At 42.8% G+C, this 17,336-nt stretch overlaps 1 protein-coding gene across 1 annotated transcript in view; it reads right to left on the bottom strand.

Moving 5' to 3' along the window:
- plch2a (phospholipase C, eta 2a) overlaps positions 1-17,336 on the bottom strand; it is a 178,014-nt gene that overhangs the window by 21,667 nt on the left and 139,011 nt on the right. The window contains exons 9-13 of the mRNA XM_066644357.1: positions 17,180-17,300; positions 15,775-15,946; positions 11,124-11,231; positions 4,471-4,626; positions 67-165 (exon numbers count right to left, since the gene is read on the bottom strand). Of these exons, the coding sequence (XP_066500454.1) occupies positions 67-165; positions 4,471-4,626; positions 11,124-11,231; positions 15,775-15,946; positions 17,180-17,300 (656 nt within the window). The remainder of the gene's footprint in view (positions 1-66; positions 166-4,470; positions 4,627-11,123; positions 11,232-15,774; positions 15,947-17,179; positions 17,301-17,336) is intronic.

Genomic DNA, 17,336 nt, shown 5'->3' with positions numbered 1-17,336 from the left:
GCTTTAATTTGATCATTTCTCTCCAGTTCCTTCAGCCCTAGTTTGTAAGTCTGAGTCTGGACTGACCTTCCGCTTGGAGAAGCTGCCCATGAAGGACCTGGCCAGGCGTTTGTTGCTGCTGGGGTTAGCCTCATCTCCAGTGTCCATTGCATCATCAACTTTCCCCTGAGGAAGGTACAGAGAATGAGTATCAGATCAGGCCTTTCACTTCCTACAGGTGGCGTCACTGTCAAGCAGCTCCAGGGTCCTAGGGCCCAGGGATGTATCCCTGCCTTGGGTCCCTGCCTGTGAGGAGTGTGTGATGTGTTCTCCCTGTGTTTGTGTGGGTTTTCGCCAGGTGCTCTGATCTCCTCCCACAATCCAAACACACATGTTGTTAGGTGGACTGGTTATTCAAAAATATCCATAGGTGTGAATGTGACTGTGTCACTGGGTGAGTGTGTGATGCCTGCCTTGTGGCCAGTGTTTCTGTGTAAGCTCTGAATCCACTAAAACCCCGATCAGGAAGAAGTGGTTACAGAAAACGTATAAATAAATGAATAAATAAAAGAATGAATGGGAGATTTTCAGAACAGTCAGCGGTTACCATCCTCCACAGAATATAAGCTTGTGGTTAAAATGCCAAAAGACTAATAAAGAAATTGTCTTGTTTTCCCAGCTTTTCAACGGCAGCAAAGTTACAGCACATAGCTGTATACACACACACACACACACACACACACATAGCTCTATAGCACAGCCAGTAGGTGGCAGCAATAGTCTGCTGATTCCTCAATCACACTCCTAAGCTCTTTGTGTGCTGTGGTCTGCGCACTGCCACTGCCGAACTCCATACCACACCGTCTCTTACAATCACCCAAGGATCACAAACAGCCACATGGACCATCCGTTAGACCAGGGGTTCCCAAACTTTTAACCTTTAGAACCATGAAATTGTTGCTGCTGACCTTCTCCTCACTATCAATGCTTGAGAAGAACATGAGTGAACTCACACCTCCAGGCCTCACCATCTACACATCAGGACCCCCACAGTGCTGGTATTATCTGGCTTCTGGAGCTTTCTCAGTGCAGCAGTGACACTGATGTGCGAGGAACAGACACAGCAGTGGCTGCTGAAGTTTTTAAAGCCCTCAGTATTACTGCTGGATTGAGAATAGTGCACCAAACAAAAATTTCTGGTGAACAGCGTTCTGTGGGCGGTGTCCTGTGTACACCCATGAAGGATTAGAAGATGATGAACACAAACTGTAGCGACAGATCTACAGAACTACTGTCTCTGACTTTACACTTTACATCTACAAGGTGGACCGATGAGGTGTGTCTAACAGAGTGGACAGGAAGTGAACACTGTTTAAAAACTCGAGCAGCACTGCTGTGTATGATCCACTCGTACCAGCGCAACACACACTGCCACATGTCTGCCACAGTGCTGAGAACGATGCAGCACCCTAATAAAACCTGCTCTGGGTCCTGGGGGGGGGGGGGTCCTGACCATTGAAGAGCAGAGTGAAAGAGGGCAGAAAAAAGTATGCAGGGCAACATATGAGCTACAGTCTTTAACTGGAGAACTGGAGAACAAAGTGCTCCAGTAAGACAGAGGGGGGATGATGCTTCCAACAAGATGCTGCGCTCACTCTGTGTGTGTGTGTTTGAGTGTGTAGGTGCTGAGTGGACTGAAAAACACTCCCTAGGCATGGGGAGCTGCAGGTGTGTATTTACACAGCAGCACTTTCCCAACCAAAGCACCATAAATAACTCCCAGCACTGTTGAAAGGGGTGAAAATAACAATAAACACACACACACAAAATCACTCTTCAATGCTGTGTGCCAGCCTGCAAGGATACACTTCACCTTAAGGGCGTGCTGTATCTCCTGAATGCATTTCCTCAGTGACGCCTGTGCGTCGAGTTTGAACGCTGTATGTTAATGACCCCAGAGGAAACTTGGAGCCACAAGTGTTTTCTGGATCATTAATCACACCACAACATGTTCAGGCTACCACAGCAATTATCTCCTCCGGCTGCGCGAGGGAGCCACTGATACGGCAGAGAGGAGACCGAATCATAGTCGGGAAGTCCCCCACGGGAGAAAACAAATGACTCATTCCTTGTTCTCTCACGGTTGTCGTCTCCGTCTCTAATGGTGCTCTAGGGGTCTTTGGCAAACAGCTCTAGAAACTTCTGATTTGGCAAAGACTGCTGCGGTGGCCCTCGTGCCCATATTAGAACATCCGGGTCGAAGTCTGATTTCTTTATAAACATGGATTTTGAAAACAATCACCGTCGTAAAAACTTTGAAGACCTCATGTATTTTGTGTATTTTGGTGTTTTCTACTTGTGTCGGCGTGGGTTTCCTCCAGGTGCTGTTGCCCCTCCCACCACAATTCATAAACACATGTTGGTAGGTGAATGGGCCGTGGAACATTGTCCACAGCTGTGAATATTTGAATGACTGTGTGAGTGTGTGAAGCCTTGGGAGGGACTGACATTCTCCGGGGTGTGTTCTTGGCTTTGGAAACCACAACAGCAACGACAGTAATGTTAAGCAGTGTTTGCTCATTGCGTATTCCCATGTTGTTATTGTGTTTTGGGACTGAAAACAGCCATGTGAAGCCGTGCAGACAGATCAGTGTAGTTTTTCTGTTGCTTCATAAAGCTCTCGCTGGAGTCTTTTGTCTGCCACCAATCTGAGGAGAATCTGTAGCTCTTTAAAAGACCACATTATAATTTTACAAGCCGCTGTAATGAATCAGCTAAAAACAAATGTGATCACTACTGTAGCTTGGAGATTTTACAGAAGGTGAGTTTGTTTGCATTTCGTCATGACTGACAAGTCTCTCTGGCCAATCAGTGCTCTGCAATGTTTTCATATTATGTTTATGGTGCTTTCCCAGTAAACATTTAGCCGCTGATTCAACGTTGAAATAACGTAATGACTGCCGTCTAATCAACGTTCTCTTAAGGTTGAAAATACGTTCAAACACAGACATTGAAAAGACGACTATTAGACGTATTTTGGACGTCCATTGACGTTATAAATTGGTCCCGAAATAAATTACTTGTATAAAACGCGTCTTGGACGTCCACTGACGTTATCGATTGGTCACCACTTGATAACTGACTTATTAAGATGGATTTTGGACGTCTATTGACGTTTAAAATATGTCCTTGACGGACAGACCACTTTTAGACCTATTTTGAACATCCAGGGACGTTCCTTGTTTACTGGGTTTCCACTACATGGAACCTACACAACTCTACTTGACTCTGCACGGTTCTTTTACTTTTCCACTGGCCAAATCTGGTAACTGGTCCCTGGAACCGAGTAAGTTTTCAGTTCCATCTCACTCCGGGTTCCAACCGTGCCAAGTAGGTAGTAAATGGTGATGTGGAAACAACATGCGAATACACGATGAGTAAACAGTGCCTAACTTTGCGAGCTGGGCCATGTCGTATCAAGTCGTGTAGAGTCGGACCCATGCGGTGGAAAAGCGCCATTGGTCCCTACTCGGCTCACTTGGAACCACGAGGGAGCAGGGAATAAATAAGTACCCGGTTACAGATACCAGGCACCAAATGTGCCTAATGGAAAAGAAAAAAGCCAAGTTGACTAGGTACCATGCAGGGGAAAAGCGCCAAATGATTCTGGGTCGACTGTGGATCCACCCCGATCCTGAACTGAATGAAACAGAGAAAATGTATAAATGAATTAATATTATATCCATGCCAGTAAATCCATGGTAGCAAAGCTTCTTAAACCTCTTCTGGCTTGTATATGGCTTTGGGGAGGTTTCCAGTCTTATGATTTCAGTGCAGTGCTCAGTCTCACATGTTCAGCTCCAGATTTTAGAGAATCCAGTGAGTCCCTAACCCTGAGATCCACTCACACTAAAGGACACTAGTTTGGAACTGTGTTGTTAACCACAGTAGTGACAGAATTTGTCTTTCATCTCCCTCATTCAGAAAAGAAGCTTAGATGCCACTACACAACAGTCTGGGCATGACACAGTGATGACAGAATTATAACAACCACAGCGGTCTACTGCCATCCATAGGCTGCTAAAGGGTTTCTCTGAGCTTTAAATACAAGTAGGCTATGCATATTTACAATGATCGGGCCTAGAAACGCCAATGAGACTGAGGGGAGGGGAGGGAAAGGAGAGATGAGGAGAAAAAAGGAAGGTGGTTTTTGGGGGTCAGAGACAAGGAGAAAGTGTGAAAGCAAATGAGGGTAAAAAGAGTGAGGGCAGAAGAATTTGGGGGAACAAAAATAACAGAATCTCATCTGAAAAAGAGCGAGGAGGGAAAAAGAACAGATGAATGAAGGAAAAATGAAGTGAAAATGAAAAGAGGAAGGAGATAAAGAGGAGGAGACTTGTCTGAGTCGCAGAGAGAGAGAGAGAGAGAGACAGAGGTAGACTCTCTGGTGGGTACAGTGTAGGTGATGTGAAGGACGTTTTATTGTTTCACCTTCATGTCTGTTTTCTCTTCGTGTTTTCCCGATGGAGGCAGCGCTGCGATAGTGAAGCTGTCTGGATCCTCACGGTCTCGGATCTTCGACTCCTTCATCAGACTGTCCAACTTCTTCTTCGCTACATTCTCCACCTGCTTTCTATTCATAGAAGTCTGAGGAGAGAGAGAGAGAGACATTACAAAGAGAAAAATCTGGAGGGAAGAATGTTCACAGTAATTGAAATCACAGCGCTGAGCTGCCATGTTTGCTCTGTGTGTGCTGACTGAGCCGAAAGACACCTTTGAGCTAAGCCCACACTTCTGCACAAGCAGGTGCGTGAAGGCATTAACACAACAAACACTCGCATACAAGACTGGGGTCAGTGATGATTTAAAGCAGTGCTTTCATCCTATTGGATCTGAACACGATTCAAAAGCAAACAAGGTGTAGGAGCATTAAATTATTCAATAAAGAATTCAGTGTAAGAGTGGCACCAAGACAGTCATCAAATCTTGATGAGAGGACAAGATGAAAACATAACAGAGGGCTCCCAAGAGGCCCACAGCAACATTAAAGGAAACAAACAAACAAACCCTGAAGTAATTTCTGGCCGGTAGTAGTCAAAACACCATTCAAGTCCAAGCCCTTCTGTGAAGTACGGTGGTGGAAGCGTCATCTTTTGGGCCTGCTTCTTTTGAACAGGGACGGGAGCTCTAGTCAAGACAGATGGGCTAATAACTAGCTCCAACGACCAAGATAGATTGTGGCACAAGACCTACCGGCCTCTGTCATGAAGCAGAAGATGAAGAGGAATTTCATCCTCTAAAGCAATAATGATCCAAACGAACCCCACCTCCAATTCAACCAAGGGCTGGTTTCAAACACATAGGTCAACGCCTCAGACACCTGACATGGAAGACCTGGGGAACCTATGGAATCACCAAAAGGGACTGCACTGGAGATCCCCTTGCAATCTGATCGTGACTTGTTCCCAAATTTGGGGTCAAAATATAAACTATTATTTAAAGATCTAGTAAAGGAATTCAAGGAAACAGTTCTTGAAACAAGGCATTTGTTAGCGGTTTGTGCACACTCATGGAATCAGTTCTGTAAAAGATTTAAAAAACAGCTAAAAATAACCAGTGAACAAAATGGAAAATTAATGAAGAAGCTCCCTGAAAAAATGAAGATTTTAATACAAAACATGGCTTAGCATTATACTGTATTTAAGCTAGGGAAGAGAATCCTATCCTATAGAAATGCGGTTTGTATGGAAGCCCTGAAAGGTCATGGGTCATGTTTCATTAATATGACAAAAACACATTGTTTTATTGAGATAATGAAATGTTGTATTACTAATGTTAAAGGCTAAGCACCACTTAATGGACCTCCATGAATATTTCACATTATTTTAGTTACTGACATATATAAGTATGAATTAAAATGAAAATAGCTGCTTAATTTGCTTTAAAACTGACAATTTTATTAAATTGACGGAAAAACCCGAGCTCGCTACGGAAATTCTTGAACGCAACGGTGACGTCACTGATGGACAACAGCTGAACAACGCCGCTGTAAAACACCGTTATGACTGACTGTTATGACAGTATCTAGCTAGCTAAATAACCAAAATTATCCATGACAATAGCCTAGCAATAAGCTAAACTCAAATTTAGAGGTACCGTTATTCTTGTAAATGTGATCGAAGTCGAACTCGAATTCATCCGACACTATAAACCTCCGTAATGCAGCTACGTAGCCGAGTATAATCTGAGTCAAGCTAACGTTAACTAACACCAACTAAAACGGGCGAAGTGAGTGTCCTTACCCTGTTTACCTCCATGTTACAGAGGCTCTTGAACACCTTTCGTTGGTTTCCTTACATGCCCATATTGTTGGAAAAGCGCCAGTGAAATGAGCTACAGATAACGGAGTGAGCGGATGGTCCTTTCCAAAGTGCCCGTTTAAAATTGACAAATTAATCCATTTTCTGGATATTTTGGGCCATTTGTGCACAGATGTCCCACTGTACATTGAATTATTGCAGCTGCTCTGGGCATATGTGCTCACTGCCCCCTAGTGTTCACTAGTGTGTGAAAATGTGTGGTTCACTGCAAAGATTGAGCTAAATCATTTTGTCTGATGTCCTTATCAACCGTGACCCTGAAATGAATTAAGCAGCACAGAAGATGATGATGACATCCTTATCATAAATAAATATGCAAAAACATGGCCTTTAGGGCTTCGGTAGATTTTCCACCAAACTCTGTCCTTAATGTTGAGGCTGGATGGTTCTGCTGTGTGCAGTTAATAACACCTCACTTGCTGTCTGGGCAGCTCTGGCAAGGAAGGCGCTGGGCCTGATCTCTAAAGCTGGCAGAAGAAACTGGCCTTGATGCTAGATGCATCTGACAACATTCCTACTTCAGTGAGCTGGGCTGTTGAGCCAGGCCAGAAAATATTGTCTCAGAACGAGGTTCTGCAGCGCTTTCACAGCCTCGGTCGTATAACCATGTGCAGCTGAGCCACTCTTTTCTTTCAGGGCTTACCAAGAAATCTATCTGTTCTGCTTCACTGCACTGTTTCACAATAAAGCGCCGGGCTGAGCTCTGCGTCCAGCTCCACAGAGCCCTACAGTGTGTGTACTTTTGACAACAGGAGCAAACCCAGCCAACACACAGTAGACTCAGCTGAGGGAAACAGGCTTGACTTTTTTTTGGACAAACAAACATTGCTCTTTTAAACGCAATGCCATTTTAGAGACACTTTAAAGGGGACATATTATACCTCTTTTTAAACAAGTTAGAATAGGTCTGTGGGCGATACAAAACATGTTCATGAAGTCCTTTGCACAAAATCCCTCACAAAGGAGATATCACCAGCTCTATTCTTGCCAGTTTCAGTCCCTTTCAGAATGAGCCCATTAAAGGCTGAGCACCAGCTCTATGAAAGTGTCAAACAAATAAATACAGTGGAATTTGAGTTCCTAACTTGTGTTTATTGATAGTCAGAAAACATGTTATTTCTTACTAATTCAATGAATAAGGTTTAAAAGACCGTTGCCCCCCCCCAATGGTGTTGGGAAACTCTAATAGGCGTCTTGCCTGTGACGTAGATGGTGGACAACACTCTAGAAGCTGCACTTAATTTAATGCAAAATGACGAAAAGGTGTGTTGTTTTTGGCTGCAATCATTCAATGTACAGTGGGACATCTGTGCACAAATGGCCCAAAGATCCCAAAATATCCAGAACATGGACTAAATTTGTCACCTTTAAACGGGCACTTTGGAAAGGACCCTCCGCTCACTCCGTTATCTGTAGCTCATTTCACTGGCGCTTTTCCAACAAAATGGGCATGTAAGGACACCAATGAAAGGTGTTCAAGAGCCTCTGTAACATGGAGGTAAACAGGGTAAGGACACTCACTTCGCCTGTTTTAGTTGGTGTTAGTTAACGTTAGCTTGACTTGCTAAACTCGGTGGCTCAGATTATACTCGGCTACGTAGCTGCATTACGGAGGTTTATAGTGTCGGATGAATTCGAGTTCGACTTCGATCACATTTACAAGAATAACGGTACCTCTAAATTTGAGTTCAGCTTATTGCTAGGCTATTGTCATGAATAATGTTGGTTATTTAGCTAGATACTGTCATAACAGTCAGTCATAACGGTGTTTTACAGCGGCGTTGTTCAGCTGTTGTCCACCAGTGACGTCACGGTCGCGTTCAAGAATTTCCGTAGCGAGCTCGGGTTTTTCTGTCAATTTAATAAAATTGTCAGTTTTAAAGCAAATTAAGCTGCTATTTTCATTTTAATTCATACTTATATATGTCAGTAACTAAAATAATGTGAAATATTCATGGAGGTCCATTAAGTGGTGCTTAGCCCTTAATGGCTCTGTTATTTTTATGTAAATAAGCTGTTGCTGGCCAGGCCCCACCCATCCCATGTCTATGCAATGAAGGGTGGTGCCAATTCTATGCAAATTTCCTTACTGTGACATCATAATATAGGAGCCATCCGTAGAAGCATATGATTCCTGACACCAAAATCTTTCAACCGAATACAAAAGCACGCAAAAAGTGAGTTTTGCACATAATATCCCCTTTAAAGTCAATAAATAAAATGAGATATTTTAAGAATATGGTATTGTTTCACAAAAATCTGTCAGAAAAACTGTCACTGTGGTGGTACCCTCAAGGGCACATCTTTAGTACGTTTAATTAGAGAGCATAATTGTACCTTATTCTATTATAATTGTAGATCTTTAAGCTGTGTTGATTTCATACACCCCATTCCATCTCTAGGACTGATGTTCTCATATTTTACACAGAGAATGAAATGTGCCTTTAAGGAACACAACTGGACTCTGTCCTCATTCACTTGGATTGAGAACTTTTAGTTTGTGATTTGAATGATGATGAGTCTGTGACTAAACATGCTCTGGTTAATAAAGCTTAATGAACATAACTGGCTGGAGTCCATGCCAAACAGAGATCATCTGTCTCATAAGTAATGCAGAGTGCAGCAAGAAAGCTGATAATTAACTGTTTAACGGCCAGGACCAGAGTCTCAGTGCGGAAAATAAAGAGAAGAGGAAACAATGGTGGTGTCGCGTGCTCTGTTTTCCCTTTGCCTCGTTCAAATACCTCGGAGAAGAGGCTCCTGGATGGCTGTTAATGCCTTTTCAGACTAGTGTTCCTCTCTGAAATATTTATTATATTACACACTGTCTTCCAGCTCAAGAGGGAGAGAGAGTGAGGGGGGAGGGAGAAGGAAGAAAACAGAGGGAAGGGAGAATACACGCCTCGCTTTGAGCTCCAATTTCAAAGAGAATTGAAAATGGAGACAAAAGTGGAAGTGGTTTTTTTTTTGTAAAATGCAAAGCTCATTTACATACAGACGGATGCCACTGTTTACAGTGTGTACTGTAAATAACTATCCATGCAGTACCTGCTAATATGAGCACAGATATGCTGGGAAATATACAGCAATTTGAAGTTTCCAAGCGTGTAAACTGTGAGATCAGTAAAATTCCATTCCAAACACCCAGACATGTACGTCACCATTAGAAACAGAAAGTATTCAATAACATGAGAGTCTATGGTTTTCATTATAAACTTGTTGTTTTGCTGATATACTCTTCCAATTACAAATTTGATGGCAACAACATTCCCAAAACTTAGGAGAGGTGCATGTTTTCCTCCTTGTTTATTGTATGTTGGTTCATTTGTTTGGATCAGGTGCCAAATGTGAGGTTAAGCAGAGCAAAACAACCCCTACGAGCACAAAGAAATTCGTTCATTCATTATCTGTAAGCGCTTATCCAGTTCAGGGTCGCAGTGGGTCCAGAGCCTACCTGGAATCATTGGGCGCAAGGCGGGAATACACCCTGGAGGGGGCGCCAGTCCTTCACAGGGCAACACACACAGTCACACACACCTACGGACACTTTGGAGTCGCCAATCCACCTACCAACGTGTGTTTTTGGACTGTGGGAAGAAACCGGAGCACCCGGAGGAAACCCACACGGACACAGGGAGAACACACCACACTCCTCACAGACAGTCACCTGGAGCAGGAATCGAACCCACAACCTCTAGGTCCCTGGGGCTGTGTGACTGCGACACTACCTGCTGCTCCACCGTGCCACCCACAAAGAAATTGAGAAGTTGATTTGAGAACAGAGAAGAAAGAGAACTAAGTAAAAAAAGGCTAAAAAAATTTCTCATCGCTCCTCACTCCTGGGCCCTTGCTCTGAAATGAGCCGTAGCTCATTCACATTTAAAGGAACAGTGGAACATGTGGAAACATGGTAGAAAATGTGCCCTTTAAGACATTTTTGGAGCATTTCACTATTACTCTAGTCTGAAATAACCACACTGCAGTAATTGGTTTCAGACCTGAGAGAGTATGAGCTAAAACACAATGAAATCGAGAGATTTAAACACATTGACAAATCCCTGCTTTGTGGTTGTATTCATGCTTCATGTATTGTTCCATTTAATTGGAGTATTGTGCTGGAACATGGTGCGTCACCGAATCATCAGAGAAGGTTAGAAACTATTCTGCAGCAGGCCAAAAAAACGCTGGCTGGGTCTTGGTACGAGACGGACAAAGCTTCATCAAAAATGGACGAGTCTTTCAATATTTCACTTTGCACAAAGTGCCTGAGGCGTATAAATATAACATAAATATAACAGAGCGATAGGACTGCACTTCACTAGTTTAATAACATGGAAAACCAAACTCCGCTCTGCTCCATTACACAGAGATCCTGCACTCAAATCACCTGAAATCACCTCTGCTTTCTTCACAGCACTTTAAACATATGTCCTCCGCTGCTCTGCCTCTAACTGTCATAGAGCTAGTTCTGGAATTACCATCATAAAGAGCCGTAACACTGTCAGTGCTTAAGCGTGACAGAAGGGAGGGGTGGGGAAAGAGAAAGAGAGGGGGAGGGGGAGTGTAGAAGGAAAAACAATATGATGATATATATATATATATAGAGAGAGAGAGAGAGAGAGAGAAAAAGAGAGAGGGAGAGAGAGAGAGAGAGAGAGTGTGTGTGAAAGTCCCCTGGGGAGCTCCTGAGCTCAGAGGCAGGTCCAGGATGTGAACTCTAGTCCCCAGTTAAAGAGAAAAAGAAAGAAGAGGACGAGCACTTACGTCGCCGTTCATCAGTTTACAGTCGTCCTCCATCTCATCCGCACTGTCCTCGTCCGACACGTCCCCCTCCTCCGCGTCCTCGTCTATGTTTGGGGGCAGCTTCTTCCCCTGCACACACAGCACAGTAATCCTATTTTAGTAAATATTAATAAATACCTTATTTTATGTTCATTTGTTTGTTTATTTGTTCTTCTTTCAGCTGGACCTCTTCACACTGCTGTTTTATGTGGTTTAATACTGTTCATTTACTGACTTTCCATTTGCGCTCTGCTAAGACAATGCCACTGGACAGCGCTACAATTTTCTTCAGCTAAAAGATTCTGTAAAATATTATATGTAACTACTTATATTAGTAATAAAACTGGTGAAATACAGTGAGTAAAGTAATAATGTCAAAAGAAGAACAACAAAACCAACAACAGATGTTCTGGGAACTAAAATGCTGAATCCAGAACCAAGAACCCAGATTTGTAAGCAAGGGCATTGTCATTAACGTCACAATTTTTTAAACACGGAAATATTTTCAGTTTCAATTTCAAGAATATTTCATTTTCTTGGTTACGCAAATCTCACTGTCTTGCTTCCACTGAAAAATCTTGTTGTGTTAAGGGTTGATATTCTACCCGCTCTCCGCAAGAGAACACAGCTGTGGTCACAATACCACAAGGACCAAACACCTTGGGTCAGAATGACCGGTTTCAGCGTCTGTTCCTTTAAATGAGAATGAGCCCCACATAGCTTCCTGGTAACCAGGCATGTCCCTTGGTTTTAGGCTAAAGTTCCAAAACTGCATCTGGGCAATATAAAAATGTATGTTATTAATATTTTAATACATCCATTATCTGCAACCGCTTATCCAGTTCAGGGTCGCGGTGGGTCCAGAGCCTACCTGGAATCATTGGGCGCCAGTCCTTCACAGGGCAACACACACACACACACCTACGGACACTTTTGAGTCGCCAATCCACCTACCAACGTGTGTTTTTGGACTGTGGGAGGAAACCGGAGCACCCGGAGGAAACCCACGCAAACACAGGGAGAACACACCAACTGTGGGTGGAAACTGAAGCACCGGGAGGAAACCCATGCGACACAGGGATAGTACACACACACACACACACACTCACACAAGCACTAGTTGAAAGTTCTAACTCGGAACATACATCAATGGAGTCGGCTCTAATTAAATATCAGACTCTAATCCGAGGGTTTGTCTGAGTCAGATAAAGTCAAGTCTCCTTCTTTGTCCCACATCTTCATTAAAAGGTATAAACAAAGCATTCTCCATCAGCAGGTAGAACTCCCCTCGCTCCAGAGGCTTAAAAAAGCAGAAGGGAAGCAGGCGTAAGGGTGGGAACAGCGGTGAATGAGACCCAGGAGGCTCGTCCGCTTTACGGCTTACTTATCAGTAATCGTTTGACTGACAGGCCCATAATAGCGCTCTTACGGGCGCCCGGCGAGACGGAGCGGTGGTCCGGGGGGACGCTAACAAAAGGACAGGTAGGTGATTGATAGCGCTGTGAAAATGCGACAATCAATTCCTTTTGGTAACTGAGGAAGAAATAAATTCCGAACTGTTTAACAAGGCGAGGGTCCGGCAGGTTACAGCGATAAGTGTCAGAGACGGAGAAGTGGTGCTGGTCCCAACCACGAAGACACTGATTAGCTTTTATCCCTCTTTTTTTTTTTACCGGCAGTGCTGCTTTTGTTGCCGCTTCATTATTCCGCAAACCCCGCAAATCAGGCTCAGAGATAAGCGTCACATCCCAGTTCCTTTCCGCTACAAAGAAGCCGTTTGTCACTCATTGAAAGACGGGCCACGTTCACAGCAGACGTTACTTTATTAACAAAACACAACTGAAAGAAGCATTACTAACTTTCTGGACTCTGCATTTGAATCTACGGGTTTAGGTGTTAGGGTTAGGTTTACAGCTGGGGACGACGACGACGACTACTGACGTGCAGACTGACCAATTAAATGTTTACAGAGAAGGTTATCGACCAATAACGGTAGCTCTAGAGTCAGACCGTCCAATCAGAAGATTTTAGGCTACTTCACCACGCCCCCTTCTCACTCAAGCGAACCAATCGGAGTAGGGGAGGGCGGGACTAGTTTGTGAACGAAACGCTTCTCGAAGTTCTATGTAAGCTCTAGAAAAACAAAATCCCGGACGTTTGTGAAATTCCGCCCGGACATTATTTTAAGTCTAAAAAGGAGGACATGTCCGGGTAAAAGAGGACGTCTGTTCACCCTACTTTTAGCAACATACGAACATTTTCACTATTAAGTTTCAGAGTATTGTAAAAGGCTTAAGTCTAATATAATATTATAACCTATTGTAAGTGGGAAAAAGTAAATAACTAATGAATTATTCATCTACTAGTTTAATTTTAGTTTAGTTACCAATACAATAAAAAAATCTTTGACGTAAACTTGTTGTGTAGTTCTTCTTACACCTAAAAAATACTAAAAATATACTTTAATAAACTAAAAAAATGAGCAAAGGCAGTCCCAAGAATATTGAATATTGAAAGTACACGTTAAAATATATAAATATACTTGCTACATAGAGTATACTTGGGAAATACATTTCAACTTAAGTTTACTTAATAAAATGAGCTGTAATGGAAAATGCAGGTTTCCCAGGTGCTCAAACATCCTCTTGAGAAGAACACTAATGTACGTGTGAAACCATGATGATGCAGTTCCCAAAGAAATCTGCTGAGCTACTTTTCTACCCTCCTCCAAAAGTTACATAGTGCTGCTTCTGCAGGGCTGAGCCAGGAGAAGCCACAACAGAGGCCCTGCACTTCCTGTTACAGGTCAGTGATGCATCACAATAATTTTGAAGCTGAAATGGAAAGGCCAAAATATGACCTACGGTTCCTTTAAGCGCTGTTTATCTGATCACCTCTCATTTCTGGTGATCTACAAAGTTCAGCATGGTGGTTAGTCCCATGTTTCTCTCTATCTTTAGCTTTCTCCAGTTTCAGAATGGCAAGGTGTTGAAACTGAAAACAGGTCCCTGTCTTTTACACCAAAATCTAGATAATATCCTAGTTCATTCCGACCCTTGATTTACCGGTAGTGCTTTTACCTATAGGTCAGTGGGTTGAAAAATCAAGAGCGTGTTTGAGGGAGAGCATCTGCTAAAGCCAGCTTCTCTGCAGCTAGGGGAGTGTGGGTTTAGGCTGCAGCTGGAGAGTTGCTCGCTGACCCTCCGCTAGTGCCGAGCAATTTGTCAATACTGCCCACTGGCCCAGTTTAAGCTTCAGGGCCAGCTCTCCCGTGTCCAGACGTCAGCGGGCTTCCAATTATAGCCCCGACTCCGCGTTCGGCTGCACCTTCTTCTCCGCGGCCTGTTTTCCTGTTAGTCTCAGAGCAGCGGCTGTGTGTGGTCACGTGATCTGACAGTAAATGCACTAGAAAGCGTATCGTTAAGGCTACTGTAACTCTGGCTACTGCAGCACACTGCTGAGACAGCCCTGTTCAAAGCTTTGGACACAGTTATATCAAGTAGTGGGTTTAAAGGGGTATAACATCAGATTGGGCCATATTCCCTAAGAGTTTTACTGACTTTTCATGTGAAAATAAACTACATTTTGGGTTCTGTGATATGTTTTTAAAAAAATACAAATCAACAATTTGTTGAGAGGTTAAAAAAAGGTCATCAAAATGACATTTGATTTATGAATATGAAATATGATTTTGAATGACTCGTTCGGATTCTACAGCTATGACAAGCTGGAAGAGTGCCTTTGATGTGAAGCACAATACAGCGCCCCCTGTGGAACCCTCCTTAATGTGAGTGAGTGTGTGAGACTGTCCCTCGTGATGCCACCCTAACCATGAGTCAATAGGTATTTACACGAGTGAGTATTATGTGAATGAGTGAGTGAGTATTTAAGCGTAAATGACTGAAAGAAAGTGTATACATATGAGTGAGGGAGTGATTAAGTATTTATTTATGGGTGAATGAGTGAGTGAATATGTATTGGAGTGAGCATATGTGTGTAATTAGATATGAATAATTGAGTGAACGAGTGAGAGTTTACGTATATATGTGAGCGAGTGAGTATGCACTTAGGTGAAAAGTAAATGGATGAGTGAGTTAGTATGTATGTGAGCGAGCAAGCTTATATGAATTAGTGGTTGAGTGCGTGAGAATGAGAATTTATGAATGGGTGAATAAATATAAGAGTGAGTGAGTGATTAAGTGCATGAAAGTATTTCAATCTGAATGAATGAGAGAGTACGTATATATACGAGTGTTTATAAATGTATGCGAGTGAGTATGTAAGAGTGAATAAGGAAGTATGTACTTGAATGAGTGAGTGAGTGAGTGAGTGAGTGAGTTACAAGCCTGTTCCATGAGGAGCTTCACGTCTAAAAACACAACCCAGGATTTGTCCTTGGTGTAGAAACCTCAAGGATGAATATCGTGGCTTGTCCAATACAAAATATGTATCTCCAAAATATTAACTTTACAGGAGACGGAAAATACGTTAACATTCAATGGAAGTCAACGTAAAAAGATTTTATTTCAGGAAATTTTGGAGCATTTCTATTGGTTCATTCTTTATGAAATGTTCACATAATGAAGGGCATTCTGCCGCGGTGAAATGCTGTATTAATAAAAAAAAAGCTGACCTTGACCAGGATTTTGCCTTTGAGGGCTTCGGGCGAAGGCAGGTGTCCATCTTCGTCAACGCTGACCGAGGACACGTCCAGCTTCTCGCCCAAAACCTCCACCAGATACTGAGCCATCTTCTTCTGCTGCAGAACACTGCAGTGATTCTCTATGGACAGGATCACAGGATACCTGCACAGACCAGCAGCAACACAACACGGTGAGGGACCAGTCCTTTACACTATGAAACAACCACTCTACTGACATCTAGTGGCCTGGATGTGTCATAGATTCTGCATCAGTCTTAGGAAAGTAGGTCCTTCAAGGGTTCTTGATTAAAGAAACCATTCTATTTATAGCCATTAGTTCTATATCTATGTGTTTTACATGGCCTTCAGATTGAGGGTGAATGTGTTCTGTAGGGTTCTACATTTTCAAAATGGTTGTATCTAGAGCCATATAGTCAAAGTGACTAACCTTGTTTTAAACATGGCTACCCCTATTTGGGGGGCCCGCTCTTTGGCGCATAAATGGGGCCCTTTTTTTGGGGATTACAGATTTGTTTGGTTCTGCATCTCATGGGAGTTACACTTAACAGAAAATAAAATAAAAACACCACGAAAATACTAAGTAACCACTTTCATAAATATTGTTTGCTACTTTCTGCTGGTAAGAATGACTGATTGCTCCTTTAAGATTCACGGTGCAGAAGAAGCCCCTCAGGGACACTGGGAAGTGGCATATGTTTAACATTCCCGTCATGATAGATTGCTGGCTCGAAGGAAAAACTGAAACTGTGGGGCGAACCAGCGCATGTCAAAAGTGACACATTCTGCAGCCGGGGCTAAATATAACGTTTTTGTTTGCAACAAACTCCAGAAGCATCACAGAGCCACCTTTAGCAACAGTGGTGCTAATGAATTCTAGTGAGACACACACACACACACAAACACACTCATGCATATGCACGAGTGAAGAGGACTGCTGCTTGCAGTCTACCTTCTTTTTGCATCCTTCTTAAATGAACTATAGGATACAGCAGTTTGGTTCCATTTTGCCATTAATTTATTGTCTGTAACCGCTTATCCAGCTCAAGGCGGGTACACACCAGACCTTCGCAGGGCGACACACACTCACACACTCACACCAACGTGTGTTTTTGGACTGTGGGAGGAAACGGGAGCATACAGAATTGATTATATATTATTTTCTGTGTAATAACCCTTACATCTATACATTTGTTTGATCTAGACATTTTCTTTTCTGTTCCCTGAAAAAAAAAATATTGATATCATCAGAAAATCAATTTCCATTCAAATTTGAGAACATCTAAAAATCGTTCTGGGCTGCAACAAATAGTCAAACCTTTAAATCACTCGTAAAAAATTCAGATATGTGTCTAAAGTCAGAAACTCTGTTACTTACGGGTTTTTCACAAATGCGTATTTATTGATGGTCTCAATCACATCTTTGAAGAGGATTTTGGACGTCAGAGTGTAGCCGTGGTGAACGATTGGCTCTCCATCTTGACCATCCCAGCAGTCCACTGCAAGAAAACAAAACAAAACAAAAAACATTTCTA

This window comes from Hoplias malabaricus, chromosome 14 (assembly GCF_029633855.1).
Source record: "Hoplias malabaricus isolate fHopMal1 chromosome 14, fHopMal1.hap1, whole genome shotgun sequence".
Lineage (NCBI taxonomy): Eukaryota > Metazoa > Chordata > Actinopteri > Characiformes > Erythrinidae > Hoplias > Hoplias malabaricus.
The sequence above is the reverse complement of the archived record's forward strand: the minus strand, read 5'-3'. Positions and strand labels throughout refer to the sequence as shown.